Source organism: Lagopus leucura, unplaced genomic scaffold (assembly GCF_019238085.1).
Source record: "Lagopus leucura isolate 7727_CA_CO unplaced genomic scaffold, USGS_WTPT01 Super-Scaffold_100157, whole genome shotgun sequence".
NCBI lineage: Eukaryota > Metazoa > Chordata > Aves > Galliformes > Phasianidae > Lagopus > Lagopus leucura.
The window spans coordinates 42,249,821-42,268,445 of NW_024962334.1; the positions used below are offsets into that span (position 1 = coordinate 42,249,821).

An 18,625-nucleotide genomic window follows, 5' to 3' on the forward strand; every position below is an offset into this window, starting at 1 on the left:
AAGCTGGTGTGAAAGGTAGGGAACCAGCCAAGGTGGGCCCTGAGAGGCTGTGTTCAGTGTAATTGAGAAGTGGTCAGTGGTGGCCTTGCAAAAAGAAAGGTGAGTGGTGACCCAGGCTTCAGAATGAGCCGTGGTATCCTTGGCTAGTAGCAGAGTGAAAGAAAAGGACCAGCAGTGATCCAGGAATGAAATATGGATATCTGGAGGAGAGCTGTGTGTGTTGATGGGATGTGTTGGCTGTTGGAGAAGTCAGCAGTCAAGAACTACCGACTACTGGCTACATCTCAGTCAGGTTGAGAGCCTGGATGACCCAGAATTGGTCATGATTCCATGATTAGGGAAGGATGCAGAAAGACAAGAGTCACTGGGAGGAAGGATGAAAAATTCCACCCAAAGTGATGGCTGCGTACCTACAAAGATATGCAAGGGTTTTAGTCCGAATGGGAAAAGTAGGATTCAGCTCATGCTTAGTATAGCTTTCTGCCAGGGTAACAGGAATCAGAGCATAAGTCTCTTCCCCGTTCTCACTGATTTTTACAGCACTTGATTTTTTTTTTCCCATTAAATGTGAAAATAAAAGTTTTATAATCTTTATTTTATGGATGTGATTTATTTTGCTGTAGAGCTGCTTAATTCTCTGCCATATCGGGAATGACATTTGCCGTGGATGCCAGCCAATAAGTTTGTGAAAGTTTTCTGGTTCCCTGGAAACCCTCCCTAACATCCCACCCTGCCTGAAGTTTAGACAATGACACATCTCAGCATTACATACTTCCCATGCTTCAGTTCTGAAAGGATTTTTCCTTTTTGCATATGAAGATGATGTGACATAGCCTAGATTGGCTTTTGAGACATTCTTGACATGCTCGAGATGCTCCGTGTTTAAGAGAAATGTTTATTTTACAGTTCACAGCCAAGGGCAGCTGGCCTGGCTCAGAATCCATTGACTGCATTGGGAATTGGCTCTGGCTGATATTAGCTGCCCTGAGCCCGCCAACACATACATGACTGACCAAAAGCATAAACCTGAGAACTGGGGGAATTGTGCTGCCAGCTAATAAAAAAATAAAAATAAATTAAAGAAAAAAAAAAAAGAGCTTATTAGATAAAACAAAAAGAATGATGTTTGGCGTTCAATTCTAAGAGGATTTACCTTCACCCAGGCCTTAACTGGTTTAGAGCACTGCTGAAATGTGGATCTGGGCCCCAGTCCAGTACTGCCTGGGAAGAGGAGGCACAAATCAGTATCGCTGGAGACCAGGCTCCAGCCTAAGAGACCCAAGCAAAGGATCAGCAAGCCCCTGTGGCTGCACTTCCACAGTCCAACAGTTGAAATTGGAATGCAAGTTGCTCTACTGAAGTTAAAAAAAAAAAGAAGTTTAATAACTAATAATAACATAATAATGTTCTAAAGGCTCTCTCTACATGTAGACAAGTCTTGCAGTGTTTCCTGAGGCTATCAGGGAGACTTCCAGCAGATTTCCAGATTTTTTTGCACTGTCTCCTATTTGCAGAGCAGCTGTTTCCTCCAAAATAAGTGGGATTTGCTCCTGCTGGCTTTATCCCTTTTACACATAAAATAACATGGGTAGAACAATAACAAACAGATGTGATGTATGATATATCATAAAATCTAACAGCGACATCTCTCTCCAGCCCAGGAGGGTTATTTAATTTATCAGGTTTAACGAGTGTTCAAGCAGTTTATGACACATACTGATTCATGCAATCTAAATGCAGCTATGTCATTAATATCATATAAATCTTTTTAAGCAAGAATCTATTCTTTCATGCCAAAAAGAATGGTATCTGTGCTACACCATGGCCGTGTGCTTCATCAAATAAATTCAATTGGGATTAGGCTAGTGATTTCAAATAAAATTATTCTGTACTAAAAGCAAGTTTATTATTTTCTAGTATTAGTTCTGTTCCTGTGCTCTGTTAGTAGGAGGGTGCTGAAACTGTGCAAAGAGTAAGAAACCCAGCAGACAGATTGGGCTTCAGGGGTGCTGTAATTTTATTCTCCATTTGTGAAATCTGTGTGCAGTTGTTAGTAATAAAGGCCATACATAACACCTATTACAGGAGACAACACAGGACTTAAATTAATAATATAGTGCAGGGCCAAGGTCAAAGAGCCTTTTGATAGCTAAATCATCAGCGTTGTTTTCGTGTACATATATGTCTCGTCCCCAGCCATACGTTATTTTGAAATAGCCATCTATACATCACTAATGGACTGATGAGAGCTTCTGGCAATGCTCCAAAAGATGTAAAGTGCAAATCACAGTTGGGAACTGGCAAATTTCTAGTTTTATTTTTAGTTTTTAAAATACGAATGGAATTTCTGGGGGTGAGAAGGATACCAGTAAAATATTTCCCAGGCTTCAGAATTATCGTCCTGAAACAACTCAAGTAATGCTTTACAGATCTGCAAAATCCCAGTCAAGAAATTTTAAAACAGGAAAACTAGGCAAGGTAGGGATGATGGTCACTTTCCTTACAATATAAATTGATACTCACATGTTTATTTTGAAAGCTTATCTTAATCGTAATAAAATGTTTGAAGCTAAGTGTATAAAGTCATAAAGATATGGAACCCACTTTAAATGATATTGAGCAGTGAATGGTTTACTACAGCTAGCCTTGATACAGCCACATGTACATCAGCAGCATCCTTGAGTACAATTTGATAATATAGTAGTCCTCTACTGAGGCAATTTTATTTACAAGTTGTGATGCAAATTTAAACTATAATGAAACCTTAACTTCAGAATAAATTACCCATTTTAACTTGGGCAGATCACTTAGGATTAGATTTTCAAGCAGAACATGGTCACTCGAGTGCTTAAGAAGGGCACTGTCACCTGTCAGCCACCTCAAGGCTTGGTGTCAAGAGAAGGTAAGCTGGCCTCACAAAGTGTTGTAGGGGAGGGGGTTGAGAAAGCCTAGCTCTATAGGAAGCTGTCCTATGGGGAGAACTCCTTATTAAAGGTAGGCATGGAGATCATCTCCATGTGACACCTAGAAGGCAAAGGTACTGCTGTAGGCAGACAGAGCCCATCGCACAGTGCTCGCAGCTCCCAAGGGCTGGAGGAGCCTTGCTCAGCATGTGTGGCGTTGGCTATATTGTAGAGCTGAAGCTTTTCCACACTGCGTGAAATCCTTAAATTGCTGTTTTAAAGATGACTGGTTATTATCCTGAGCTGCTGCCCATGGAGCAATTCCTAAAGGGTGTTACAGAGCCATGCTGGAGCATCCTGAAGGATGGGCCCCATGGAGTGGACCCATGTTGGAGCAGTGCTTAAAGAAGGAGCCTGTGGGAAGCCCACCTAGGATCAGCTGGGGAAGGACAGCATCCTGTAGGAGGGACAGGGGAAGAGAGGCGATCGTGGAAGAACGGCAGTGATGAAGTGTTTGAGACTGACTGCAGTCCCATTTCCCTGCACCACCTGGGAAGAGGAGGTAGAAGAGGGTGGATGAAGGGATTGTGTTTGTAGACTGGGCAGGAAGGCTTTCAGCTTTGGCGTCAGAATTGCTATTTTATCTCTTCGTTTTATGCCCACAGAAAGGAGATAACACTTTTTCCCCAGCTGTTGATAGAGTGGCAAGGAAAAAAATTCTAGAAGTGGCAAGGGCATTATAACTAAAAGCTGGATAAATAGAGACAATTTACCTCAATGGTTCTGAATCCGAGGCTGAAACAGAGCAGGAAAATTTTGTCTGTCTAGAATGAATGACTTTGAGAAGAGTGAAAAGCCTAGAAGGAGACTCCAAATTAAAACTATATTTTTCTCTCTTCAGAGGAAAACTGGTTAAAACACAAAGCAGAGGGTAGGAGTGGGGCTGAATCGCGGTGTGAAAAGGAAGGACCCCGCACTGAACACACTCCGCACCAGCAAGTCTGAAGACACACGTACCCAGTTATAATGCCCTAACATGCTTTACTACAAATCAATCACCAGAGCCTCATAATAGAATCATAGAATCACTGAGATTGGAAAGACCTCTGAGATCATCAAGTCCAACCGTCCACCTACCACCAATATTGCCCACTAAGCCCCTCAGTACCAATTTTACAGGCATTTCTTGGACACCTCCAGGGACAGTGACTCCATTACCTCCCTGGGCAGCCTGTTCCAGTGCTTGACCACTGGAGAAGTTGCTGTTCTCTCTCGGAGAATTTTTTCCTGATATCCAACTTGAAACTCCATGGCAGGAAATATTATAAAGAAAGGGATGCACCAAATGGAGGTGAGCCTCTGAAAGCTGTCATCATCCCAATCTGTAAAGCTGTAGGAATGAAGAAGAGAGCTGGCGCCGAGAGGAGATGGGGAGTGAAAGGACCTTACAGAAGGAGAGGCTGAGAGCAATGAGGTCCCTTATAACAGTGCTGGGAATCATACAGAAGTGATATAACTAATCCACTCCTCATGATGCTTTGAGCCAACCATACACTTCAGGAAAGACGCAGTTTGAAAAGATGAAGGTGTGAGGAATGAGGAAAAAGAAAGAAAAAGGATTTTTAATAAAGAATCATCCATTTGTAGTCCATTCACAATTTGCCAAATCTCTGCTGCTCATACCCAGAGCAGTGCTGTCCTACAGCAGTGGGCAGGCGGCTTGGTAGGCACGTGTGGCACTCGTAGCATGGAGCTGCTCTGCTAGCAGGCTTATGCCACGCTGTCACGGCACAGCTTGTGCTAATGTGAGTGTGCTCAGAGCACGCCTGGTATTTTTGGAAGCCTGAGGCAGACTCAGAATAGCTGAGCGCTGATGTGTCTGGGATGGGGATTAGGAGGCTGGACTCATGGTAGCAGGCCATGCAGCCCCAAGGAGCTGCTGTCAGTGTTCTACCCATGCCCCACTGTCAGTACAATCTGCTTGGTAGTCTCATAAACTAAGCCAGAGGCAAAATACACGCTCTGTGGAGTCAAACAACCAGCCTTGAGTATCTGTGGGAGGCCTGGCCATTCCAGCTCCTCATTTTGCTATGAGTGGTCCTCCAGACATCCTTCACAGCAGCCATTTTGTCACCACCCACATCCTTCCCTTTCTCCAGCCAGGCCAGCTCACCTCCAAATCCAGCAGTGGGCTGCATTGGTCTTTATAGATTTAAATCCTTCACACTGCCTTGGGGCCAGTTTTATAATTGTGAAAGCTGACAAACCTAGAAGGAGGACATAGGCGTTGGTCCCATTGCAAAGACATTACCCTTAGGGCCTGTATTCAATTTTTTTTTGCTTCCAATCTTTTCCACAATTGGAAATGAAAAGAAAAAAAAAAATAACCCTTTTTCTGTTGAAGTTGCTGGAAAAATCCAGTCCATGCATGCTTTGATAGGAGACAGTCTAATCCTCTTCTTGCTTGAGTGGTCTCTCCAATTTCTGCCGTGGAGCTGACAAGTCCCCTTGGGTTTATGGTGAGGGATTTTTTTAGACGATGACTCTTTTTTTTTTTTTTTTTTTTGCTCTGTTGATTTTACCTCAGGGGAAATCACTGAGAATTTTTTTCCACAAGAAATAGCTTCTCCTTATTTATTTAGATAAGCTTTCTAATTCCATTAAAGGTAGCTGTTTTGGGGGCCTTTTTAAATGTTCCTTCATTTGCTCTGAATTCTTGAGATCTTGCAGCATCTCCTTACACTAGTTGGTTGGGCCAGTCAGGGTTACATTAGGCCTGTCTAGCAAGTGGGGTGGTATATTTAAGGCCCTTGCAGGGGACAGTTACAGGTCTGTTCTGGTTCAGCAAAGCTGAAGGGAAGCCAGAAGAGAATGGGTGACATTGCTTCTGCATTAAACCATGCCCCAGAAATGTGAGTACCTGCAATTGGCCGGTTACAAATGCAGAAGATAAATAATTGAAGGAGTTGAATAACATTCCTGTGATGGATGTGCAATTTTTTTCTCTAAAACAGGAATATTTATTCCTATAGCCCTGCTCTATGTCACATTCAGGAGTCACAGACACAGCACAAGAACAGCTGGATAAAGATTTAGAAGCTGAATAATGCCAAAGGCAGAAGTGTGTTGCCATAGCAGTTCCTCCAAACACCATTTAAACCGTTTGGTTTTGTTTTCTCTTGACAAATATGGGATAAACTAATTACATTGCTTTTTCAGATAGGAAGTGAAATAAAACCCCTTATCTCTGGGAAAGCCCTCAGATATGACTGTAATTGTACAAATACTTGCACTGCAAATACCATTAGGGCAAGCAATGAGAGCAGAAGGGTGGAGCGCAGCACTCGGCAGATCTCCCCATCTCCACTTCTGGTGCCTCTAGATTTCAGGGAGAAGCAGAAGTGTGTTATCTCAGTACTGGGAGGAAGGGAGAGTGCACTGTGGGGCTGAATTCAATTTTTATAAGCTACGAGATTGTTTAATCTTGCTCTATGTTATTTCTCTGTGTGCTCTCTTTATGAAATGGCACAATTGAGGTGCTGCTCTGAAGAATTAATGAGCTAAATGGACTGAATGAAGTGCAAAAGAAAGGGATTAATTTGCCTTATTTTATACACAGGGACCCAAATGAACAGCTGGTTGGTAACCATTTTAGGACTGACTAAAGAATACAAGAACAGATTCAAGAACTACGTGCAGATCCCCCAAGTCCCAGGCTGCTCATTTAACCATGAAAGCCTTCTTCTGAAGAACAGTTAGGCTTGCAGTGTGGCCATGAATCACACATCAAACTGCCCCGAGTAATATAATATGCAATGCCCAAAGCTAGGAATTGGAGAAAACCAAATGGGCTCTCAAGAAGAAATTGTAACAGACTTTTACAAAGTAGATAAATATCAGGCTAATGAGCTGGGAAATTCAGCTGTATCAAAAATGAGGAAACTTACTATACATAAAGATCTTGGCTGATGCCTAATAAAGTTTAAAAGGCTGTTTAAGAACAGCCTCAACCTGACCTATACAGTAAGGAACATGCCACCCTCTTCCTAAGGGAAAGCAGAGTGTTGCTTTACTTATGAAGTCAGGAACCTGACAGGAGTACATTAAGTACAGTGGAGCAAGGCTCTTTCTAGAAACAGAAATGATAGTAGGATTTGGGGGTTTACTGTGTGAGTATCTGAGCTAATCAGTGAAGCGCTCCATGTTTGGAGCAGTACAAATTAGTTGGCAAGGACTGCTTAAAGGTAATGTGAGTAGATGGGATTTTTTAACCATTGCACTGGGAAGGATACATCATGATGTAATTCACTGAATATCAACATCTACTAGGGCAAATAACACAGCAAAAGCTAGGGCTAGATTAATGTTTGGTTAGTTGCATTCAGAAAGGCATTGTGCACTCCAAAAGGAATAGGAAAGCCATTTCAGGATCTTTCATATAAGGTACATCCTAGTAATTTCATCATTATGGTAATTTCATCAAATTACGGCCCAGTTCTGTGGGAGCAACGTATTATTTCTAGTATTTGGAAATTCTGTTCCTAGGCAAAATAAAATATCCTTTAAGAGTGAGATTCAGTGATATACATGGTACTAACTTATTTATGATAAATATATGAAGCAATAAATGAGTCCAGAGTTTTACCTCAGTCTGCGTTCACAGAACTGCAGGGGTTGGAAAGGGCCTCCAGAGATCATTGAACCCAACCCCATTGCTGCAGGGGCTTCCTTACAATAGGTCACACAGGCTGGTGTCCAGATGGATCTTCTCCAAAGAGACTCCAAAACCTCTCTGGGCAGCCTGTTCCTGTGCTCTGTCACCCTTACTGTAAAGAAGCTCTTCCACATGTTTGTGTGGAACTTCCTATGGTCCGATTTTTGGCCATTACTCCTTTGCCATATCACTGTGCTCCATGGAAGAATTCAGCCTCATCCTGCGCTTCAGATATTTATAAACACTGATCAGATTCCCTCTCAGTTTTCTCTTCTCCAGACTGAACAGCCCCAGGTCTCTCAGTCTTTCCTCATAGGGGAGATGCTCCAGGCCCTTTATCATCCTTGTTGCCATCTGCTGGACTCTTTCTAGGAGATCTCTGTCTTTTTTGAACTGAGGAGTCCAGAACTGGATGCAGTGTTCCAGATGTGGCTTCACCAGGCAGAGCAGAGGGGCAAGATCACCTCCCTCAGCCTGCTGACCACTTTTCTTCTATGCAGCCCAGGATATGGCTGGCTTTCTGCACTGCAAGGGCACACTGCTGGCTCATGTCCAGCTGCCATCCACCAGTACCCCCAGATCCTTTTCAGCAGGGCTGTGCTCTATCCTTACACTTACCAGCTGGTACTTTTAGCAGGGCTTGCCAACCCAGGTGCAAGACTTGGCATCTGGATTTGTTGAACTTCATGAAGTTCACCTGGGCTCACTGCTCAGCCTGTCCAGGCCTCTCTGGATGGCATCCTATCCCTCGGTGTGTTGACTGCACTACACATCAGGGCCTCCTTAATCCCTTTGCCTATGAGAGGCACAAAAAGAGGACTCAGCCCGCAGTTAAGCTGCTTATTTACTACAGAAAGAAAAGTAGGAACAGCTTCATAGAAAGACAGCTCTAGGTAATGTCTTGCACAGCTATTGGGCAAAGCAGCTCTGCTTCCCTGCAGTTAAATTGGTCTGTGTTTTTCCTTTCTGTCAGTATTGTGGAAATTAACAATAAGTCCTCAGCGCTGGCCATCATCTCCCAGTGAGTGCGGGGAGGTGAGAGCAGGTGCTCAACGGTGTTCCCCCTTCCTCTTCCTCCTTCCTCCAGCTCCTCTATTCCCCATGCTGCATCCTTCCCTGCCAGCACAGCTTCACACCTGCTCGACCATGTTCTAACTTTAAAAACAGATGTTTTCTTGATCATCACCTTCAGAAAAAATTCTTAATAAAAGTGGATATTAATACATATACATTTAAATAACTCAGCAGCACTGAATAAACAGCCTTCACACTCCAAAGGTAAAGGCATTATTTCATGAAAGCAAGCACTCTGACTGCAAGACACAGACCGCTATCGATTGCCAGTCTCATAAATCACATTTATTTTCCAAATAATAGGAAGATTCATTGTTTTCTGCCAAGCAATGTCACCTGGTAATAGGAGCCAGTCAAAGCAACAGTAATTTTCACACCATAAAAACAGTATCAAGTCTGTTCATTGAGTAGGATGAATGCTATTGATCAGGGGGGAAATAAATAAATAAAACAGGAGACAAAAGTAAAGAAATTAAGTGGTGATGTATAGATGTGCAATGAAAAGTCTGTTAACATTTCCATTATTCAGCTTCCCTCCACAAGACCAACTGTAACATAAAAAGCAGCGGAAAGGTCCCACCCTGGCTGCAGCTTATCAACATGAAAACAGCCCCAGAGCGTTCAACTGAATTGGCTTTCTCTGCCGCACAGAGACACGGGGCTGAGGGAGTGGGGCTGCAGAGGAGTCACCACCAGGGGAAAGCACAGAGCGATGGGGCCACAGCCACTGCTGGGGTTCACTCACATGCACAATAAATGGTGCTGCGAGAGAAGTTGAACATACAAATTCCTATGGTCAGAATTCACCCAAACACATACTAAAAACAAGCAAACAAAAATCCTGAAGGACCTGTTTGCTGCTTTTTTATGACTGCAGTGTTTTAATCCAGTGCTAGTAGTGCAGCCAGCAGTAATGGGAAAGAAAGGCCAGTTCAGGAAGCCCTATGAACTCATCTGCCTGTCTCTGGGCACCTTTGGATTAAATTGAAAAGCATGAAGCCAGTCTCTCAATTCTTGAATGTCATAGAATAGAATCTTAGAATGATTATAGTTGGAAAAGACCTCTAAGATCATCTAGTCCAACCATGCACCTACCACCAATATTGCCTGCTAAACCATATCCCTAAGTACCACATCTATACACTTCCACATTATTCCTTCATACTGTTAGCTCTTTGACAGCAACAGGTGATGGTATCACTGTTGAAGTCAGCAGAAAGTAGCCCTAAAATAAAAGCATGTCTCCTCGGCTTGGAGAACCACTCTTGACCTGATGACTCCAGTTTTAAATTGACCCGTGGCAACAACAGGCTGATGACTGCTCTGGGTGGAAAATAGGTTCTGAAGCAACTCATTATTAGCAACTTTAACAAAACATTGCTACACCACGGACCTAAACCTAACAGCTAACTAGCCTAGGAAAAACTTAGTAATCTCTGCATGAACCAGTGTCGTTTCATAATTGTTCTAGTAGAAACATCTTTAGCTCTTCAGCTTTCTCAGCTGACACATCACAATAAAACATGATATGAGGTGACTCACTGCCATCGTGTTCTATCACATCCCATCACCTAATGCAACCTGAGACTTGCATTACACACTAGCTGAATAATATTTTCCTAAGCATTCATGATAGAAAAATCTGTGTTTCCAAGGGAAGACAGTGCGTTGATTAAAAAATTGCCACCAGTGCACCTGAATTCTGCTGAGAAAGAAGAGATGTTGGGCTCAGGTACACACAAAAATGCTCCTGCTGACCACAGCAGGGCCGTTACAGGAGCAGAGGCACTGCAAGCAGAAATCCTGTTGCTCAGCTTGTGTCTTGCCTGGTTGGGCAAACATGATGGCTGAATGTGATGTTCTTATGGGTCTTTTCCAACCTTCGTCATTCTATGATAATCATAAAGTGGAGAGGGATCTAAAGCAGAGTTGCAGAGCTCTAAAAGCATGAGAGATTCTGATACAAGCTTTTGGGGGTTGGATCCAGCTAGGCAATGGGCCAGCACTGACTTTGCACTTTAACAATCATTTGATCTCCTGCACCCTCCCATCTCTGCAAATCCTCCCCTACCATCAATGATATTTCCTCATGACTAACTGCCCAGCTGATTAAGATTTCCCAGATGAAACTGGTGACCCTAAAACCCAGTGAGTGAATGCTTGAATGCAGCCTTCCCTGAACAAAATGTGCTGAGAATAGGGATGATCTCAGCCCTGATTTCCACATCTGGGAAATACCATCTGGATAGGGGACAAAATGAGTTTGAAAGGGGAAAAGCTGTGCGACATGCAGTGCTGCAGAAATCAGGGATATGCACACCATCAGCCACTAGGGACTGCTAGATGACGTGTGTGGGAAGGAAGGGGAAGGAAGGGAAAGGTGTGAGAAAGAGGAACTCTTTACCCAGAGAGCGGTGAGGCCCTGGCACAGCTGCCCAGAGAGCTGTGGGTGCCCCATCTCTGGAGGTGCTCAAGGCCAGGTTGGATGGGGCCCTGGGCAGCCTGAGCTGGTGGGTGGCAACCAGCCAGCAGGGGGTTAGAACTATATGATCTTTAAGGTCCCTTCCAACCCAAGCCATTCTATAGTTCTATGACCAAGCACTGGGGATACCAGCATGGCAATGAGCTCACATTGAGCTTAATGGGAAAATCAGGCGTAGTGTGGAAAAGGTGAATGAGAATGTGGTGTTCCAGGTCTCTTCTAAGGAAAGGATGGAGGAAGGGAGAAAGCCAAAGGGAGAGGTTTAAAACAAATGCAATCTCTCTTCTCCCAGCAGATTCCTTGCCTTAGGACATTGTGTCCATTATGCAATTTCCTAAAAATTTTAAATCCTAAAATTTTCCTATCAATGCAAACAAAAATTAAACAACATTTCTAGATCCAGGAGCCTCTGACATTGAGTGCCACAGCTGGGAAAATATTGCAGTGAAGTTTTATTACGTGCTCAGCCTGTTCTCATGCTCTCCTCTAGGCATCCACCATTACTCAGTAACAAAGGAAGGCCAGTGGGCCAGGGAGGGAACAAGTCATTTTTGTGGGTGTAAAACATGACTCACAGTGCTGGGCAGGACCTGGTGCTGGTTACCCACTGACTTGGATCCAAAAGCAGCGTAGTGCAGGTTGTCACAACACTACTGGTACAGCAGGTTGTGGCTTGTATCTGCTGCAGGATCGAGTCATGCACCTTTGGTGCATGTCCGCCCCGGGTGCTGTGGAAAGTGTCTATTTAGTGCTCCTCCATGGCTGTTTGAAGCTCATTAATGCTCTGAGTGCTCAGTTAATTACAGGAGCTTCAACCTTCTCTCAGTCTCACGTAGCAGTATACAACCAGCATTGCTCTCTTAGCATATTAAAGCATCCAAGGCTGTCCAAAACCCAGGCAGAAATATGTATTTCTTAAATTTTATCTTTATACATTACTGAGATAGGAGACAGAAGTTGGGCCTGGTGATCCCTATGGGTCACTTCCAATACAGGCTATTCTGTGGTTCTATGAGATGTGTTCTCCTACCAGGTGATCAACCATTCTGTACTGTAAGCTTTCATCTTAAACTCTTGAAAGCAAATTCTGTTTTTTAAATTAAGGAAATTCTCCCAAGCCTAACTCTTTAATATTGGGATAATGTAAAAACACTTTCCATATCACAACACATTGCAAGCACTGGCAGCCTACAGGAGAAGTGAGCCACTCTGCATTGACCAAAGGATGAGCACTTCCCAAACAAGGGATGGAAAAAATGATGTGAGCTCTGTAAGTAGAAAGGTGCATGTGCATGCCAATGGAAACAACTCTGAGGAGATGCAATCAAGCCGTGCAGAGAGGTATTGTTCCCTCTTTGGGGATGTTTTAGGAAATCTGTGATCACTTCCAGACAGACACAGAGGTGTTTTCCTGAAATCAAAGTATTCAGACTCACTATGAGAATGTGCCTTTATTTTCCCACGACACTCACTTTTTGGGCTGGCTTTGCAGTGACAACATGAGGCATCCTGGAAGAAGGAAGTTCTGAGGTGCTACAGTTCAGGATATGCAAAATATGTGAGCGAGTAGTCTATTCCTTGTGGCAATGAGGTAACCTAACCCTGCACATGGAAGCATCCCCTCAGAGCAGCTCAGCACTTTGGCAATGCTTCTCCTGCTGTCAGTAGCTAACAGCTGCTGTCAGAGGGCACCAGCAAAGTACTTAGTAAATCTGACACTTCCCAATAACCTACCCAAGCCTTTTCTGCTGCAAAATCTTGTGGGAAGCCAAAGCACATGGACACAAGGCAGCTGAATCTGTTACTGTTTCAAATATAAGCATTTTTTTTAAACCTGAGCATCTGTAGAGCACTCGAAGCTCCCCAATTTCAATCAGCAGAGAGGAAATTTGCTTTGCCTTGCTTAGAGCTCTCAGTGCTACAGGTAGAAATGGGCAGAGTTCTGCAAATAGTGATAAAAAGCCTCTGAAGATCTGATTTCAACCCACACACTGGGAAGAGAAGAATTAAATATATTTAATCATGCGTGGTGCTACCACTCCCCCTGTCAACATAAGAATTATGGCGAAGGGAGAAAGATGCTTGACAGGAAAGATGGAGTGAGAAGGAGAACACTGAAATACGAGCTAAGTTTGAACATACAAAGATGGGGAAGGGTCGGAGGACAAGGTGGACGAGGAGCACTGAGGCCCCTGGGTTTGCTGGGCACAGAGCAGTGGAGCTGAGGGGAGGGCTCATGGCCATACAGCTCCTCACAGGGAGTGGGGGGCAGCACTGAGCTGTGCTCTCTGCAGCAACAACAGGGCCTGAGGGAATGCATTTTTTTCAGGGTACCTGATTTCTTTTCTAAAGGAGCATCTTTGAGATGTGTTATATCAGTGACCACATACATGAACCATGAGATGGCTCTGAAATGTAGGGAAGAAGCAGCTAAGCCAACATAGGAAGCTGGGGTTGTCTTACCTTTAGGAGTGGTGCTTCCAGGTCTGAAGGCTGCCCCGGTACGATCGTGGTCTGGGCAAACAACTTGAAAGCACATTTTTATCAGTTTGACACCTATTCTCCCCGAGATCATTAAAGATCAAAGTCTTGCCAAACCACAGTTCAAAGAGCAGGCTGTGCACATCTCTAAAAGGTGTGGAAAAGAAACCCTGAATTTAAACCATTTTCATAGCGGCAGGAGCAGGAACTTTTATCTCTCGCTGCTTTGCTTGTTTGTGATTGTGTCCTCCACCTGAAGGAAGATAAGACTGTTTTGTTTTCAGTGTATCATCTTAATTATGCTGTTTCTCGGTTCACTGTGTTTTCTTCACCCGTATCATTTAACTTTCTCATGGGATACTAAAAGGGATTGAAAACACCCTGTGTCTCTGAGCCCCAGCGTCTGCTCTGTAGCAAATCCTTTTGCAACACATTTTATACATTGCACCAGGTCTGTTTCTATCCTCAACTCTTCCATGCGAGTGTTGTTGGATGGTCAGGAAATCTTTGCCTACCTTTCATAATCCATTTATTCACACATCACTCGTGGGCCAATGCTATCAGTGGTGTCATCTCACAGCCACCTGCATTTTCTAGCCCAGACAATACTTAAAGTAACTGTACCACCATGCGGCCTTCAGCTTTGGCAGAGGGATGCAAAGCCCTCATATATGTGCCTGCTCAGACCCAGACCTGTGTCCGAGTTGCCCTACAACCCAGCACGTCGGAAAACCCAAGCTGGTAATGCTGCTCTATGGCACTCTGTTGCCTTTCAGTTAATATCCAGAAATAAGCAGGCTGAAGGAATCATGGCCCTGGGCCCACGTTTCTTAATTTCTGGGCAAGCTTGGGCAGATTTTAGGTAGTTATAAGGAAGATGGTGCCCATAATTCCCTCCTCTGGGAATACTGTGTTTCCCAGGAGTTTCTCTCTACACCTTCTGTGATAAGGATGCTCTCAAAGCAACGGCATCCCAAGGTTGGACAGCCATTGATGGGGAGACCTACACTTCACTAAGGACTCAGGCTTCCTAACCAACTTCCTACCAACAACCTGTAGGTCTCATAGCTAAGTAAAGCTCAGTCCTCGTTCAAGCCTAATGCAGTCATAGGAGTCAGGCATACATTTACGTACCTAAATCCCAGTCTGCTCCAACTCTTCCAGACACATTCTTGATCCAAAGCCATGCTGTTCTGTGATACAAGGCTGCTCACAGCATGGGGACAACGTGGGGAGACAGCCCTAGGCTGGTGTCACTCTCCCTTTCTCATCTCTCCTGCTTTTCCACAACATGCACCATTTTCCTCAGAAAAAAAAGCACTCTGACAGCTTAAAATTGACATACCTGTTGGTGGGGACTCCTCCCAAAATGCAGAATGAGATTTAAATGGGATGCAATTCAGAGTGCTGTGTACTATTCAGTATGACCCTCATACAGCTAACATGCAAGCTCCATTTGATGCATATGGTACTATGGCAATGTATCAAGGACAAACCCTAGCTCTCCAGTATCAGCCATTTGACATGGGGTCTGTATCAAATCGCTCATGGATTCAACAAGAGCCATCATGGGGGTGAGGCTGTGGGTATTTTATTCAGGTGGGCTTTCTCTTTTGTGCCTACAGCTTAAACCATAACTGAAATTAAACATGAACGTCTGGTGTCAGCTCTAGTCTACATTACAGTGCAAGAGGACAAAGTATAAAGGAGAATTTTCTTTATTTTTAAATATTAGTAACACTGCACAAAATGAAAAAGTGATACTTAAGTGACAGAAAACTGGTACTCAGGCTTATTTCATATTGAGCTTAATTTAAACACCCTAACAGTTCATTTATGGTTATATGTTTGCGTAAGGTTACATTATGTCATGTATTTGAAGCTAAACTGCTCAGTACCAGGCACAGAATTTGTTATACCATGTCAAACCATGCTAAAATGCAGACTTGATTTTTCTGTTTAGCTCCTTCCTTACACCATTATATGCATTGCTCTATTAGGATGAGTGAGTTTCTCCAAGAACTGCAGACTTTCAATATTGCCAGGTGTAAGTCTGTTACATCAACAGCGCATTGGCGAGAGGAGACACAAGGAACAACACAAAACCATGGGCTGCTAACTCCCGCCTGGAGGTTAAGAGAGGCAACATATTGACAAGAAACATGCAGGTAAATGCTTAAGGCAACAGAAGGGGCTTTGTACAAACTAGAAGGTTAAGGGAAGCAATATATCATGCACATGAGAGAATTATGGGAAGCAAGGAAGTAACCTAGCCAGAAAATGCAGATTTCCTTTAAACTGAAGACACGTTTTCAAATTAAAAAAAAAAAAAAAAAAAAGTCCTGCAATAAAAGTGACACAGAATGCTTTCATACATAAAGATGCGAGATCCTTGCAGAAACAACCTGATAAAATCTTACACGGATTCTGAAATATGTTCATTATCTAAAATCTACTCAGCAGGAAGAGCAGTTGTAAAGTGGCACTTAGGTCATTTGTCTCTAGTTTCTGAAAGCAAAATTTTAAAATAAGGAATGATTTCACTAAATGATTCATTGGGAGTCAACCACAGTTGCAGAAATCAGTAGGAGTGCTTACAGACCATAATTACGCCAAGTTTGTTAAAACCAAAGGATGCAACTTCATCATACACTTTAAAATGAAGGATCATTCTGATAGCGGGGACAAACCTTTGCTGCCCTGCCTGGGTGATAAAAAGAAAAAAACATTGAAGTCATTTATTAAGTTTGCATAAATTACCATATGAGAGAGCTCACGTCTCAGTCCTACCCCCAGTGATGGAGGGAACAGGATTGGTGCTTTACTCTTCTTCCAGCAAGCCTGCTGGTGATGCTGGGGGTGACTGAACAAACAGGTGTTTGCACAACCCTCTGTATCCCGCAAAACAAATTAATTCTAGGCAAGGGGAACTTCAGTCCCAGGAAAGGAAGAGGTACAAGATTCTGTAATACCCTCCAATCTTCAAACATAACACACTTCTAACCACGATCAGCCCCGTCCAAACTCCTTAACCTGACTGGCAAGAAAGCCACTCCGTGAAAACTGAAAAGAATAATATAGTGCAATTTTAGTACAGTCTTAAACATGAGTCACTTCCTTACTAGCAGTGTGAACAATTGAAAAATATACACAGAAGAGGTGTGCTCAAATGTAACGTAAGTTGCCGTTTTAATAAAGGGATTGGCATAGCAGAGATGTCCATTTTAGTAACTCCCTTTGGTTGACTTCTTCTTCTTCTGTTCCTCTCTCTGCTTCTGCTTCCTCCTCTTGCTGCCTTCTTTGTATCCTAAGGAAACAGGGCTTGTGAAACACCATGCACAGTATCCATGGCCTTTTCTATCTATCAAAAGCACACATTCTCTGAATGGTTTAAGGAGTCTTAAAGAAAAGATCTGGCTTTCCCATTTTCGTTGGTTTGTTTTTAAATCATCTGTTCTACTAGGATAGAAAGAAAACCGCATCTATCTTTGAAGTCTGAAAATACCTGAGAACTTTCAAAAGACTTCAAAGCCATTCAGGAAAAGCTTCAAAATCAGAACACATGCAAACCCAGAATGATTTTCCGAACGGAAGCAATAAGTAAGACTTACACAACAGGAGCCATTTCAGTACTGGCGTTTCCTGCCCACAGGAGTTAAAGAGTTACCACAATATTTGCATTTCCATTTAAAGAATAGGGAATGCTGAGAACTCTGAGCAAATAAGGTGCTCTGTGTTTACCAATATGCATTTTACATGCAGGTCATCATCCTGCTCATGCTTAACAATGCACCATAGGCTATACTCTACTGCAGCTCATGGAAGCATTATGTTCAAGCAACACTTGCTACTGGTTCAATAGGCACAAGCTTCCAGCCACGTGATCATCATCCCAACACTGGTTTTCAACCTAGACAAATGCATGGAGAACAGTTCCTGCTCTGCATCATGTCCTCTCCTCCAAGTTTGCAGCAAAGCGCAGCCTTGCCAGTACCATGCTGGACCAGCACCGTATCTACCAAGTGCACTTTGAAATCTCAACCTAGAGGTAGCACGCATTTCCCTCAGATAACTAAAAGCAAATCATGCCTTGAGGTGTCAAGAGGGATCTTCCAGCTCAGCAGTGTTCTGCCCCTGGGAATCTGTGTGCTCCGCACAGGGAATGGGGTCCTTACAAGACACATGGGATCCAGGCTGCAAGTTGGAGAATGGCCAGCAAGGGCACAGCTCTGCCTGTCTGGAATTCTGCTTCTGCTCTCCAGTTGGTCTGCAAGCAGTTAGAAGGGACCCTAAGAATGCCACCTCATCACAGCTGATCTTTCCAGTTAGCACCGACAGCAAAATGAAGGTGGAAACAGGAAATGGCGTGAGGTCAGAGAGCCACGATCACCAGGATGCTTTGAGGTCACGCTAGAGGAGACCTTCCCAAGCACAATTACTTTTGTTGAGCTGTAGTTCCTCAGTTTAAGGCTTCAGCAGAACCACACAATAGTGTTTGGGCTAAAGCCACTTCAGATGCTAGCAAATGTTCGAGAATGAGAGGAAATACACTCCCTTGCAGCAAAGAGAAACTGCTCCAAGGTTATCACTCTAGCTCCTACGCTGTGTCAACAGTATTACTTCACCTTTTGCAATAATTTGAGTCAAGAACCAGGATGTTTATTTAGAAATTCTGCCATGAGTGATTAGCCTGTGCAAAGTTAGAGTGGAAAACATTGCTATTGTTTAAGAAATAAAAAAAAGTGCCAGCGCTTTGTGGAACTGCAGATGATGATCTGTTTGCCTGGTGCCCGCTCATCCTCCTGACAGAGCCCCATTCCAGGCAACACAGCCTCAATATCTCCTCAGTAACTCCATCCACAAAGTTTACTTCCATGTCAGCCCCTCAGTCTGCCATACGTTGTCAAAACTGGGATCCCTTGGCGTTAAAAGATGCTGTAAGGGACACAGCCCAGAAAGGCTTGCATATCT

At 43.6% G+C, this 18,625-nt stretch overlaps 1 protein-coding gene across 4 annotated transcripts in view; it reads right to left on the bottom strand.

Annotated features, from left to right (window-relative positions):
- Window positions 1-15,356: 15,356 nt before the first annotated feature.
- DNAJB6 (DnaJ heat shock protein family (Hsp40) member B6) overlaps window positions 15,357-18,625 on the bottom strand; it is a 49,522-nt gene continuing 46,253 nt past the window's right edge. For 2 of the 4 annotated variants that reach the window (XM_042888100.1, XM_042888101.1), the window contains exon 10: window positions 15,357-16,961. In XM_042888100.1, coding sequence (XP_042744034.1) covers window positions 16,879-16,961 — 83 coding nt within the window. In that variant the 3' untranslated portion in view covers window positions 15,357-16,878. The remainder of the gene's footprint in view (window positions 16,962-18,625) is intronic. The other 2 variants (XM_042888103.1, XM_042888102.1) reach the window with 1 other exon arrangement.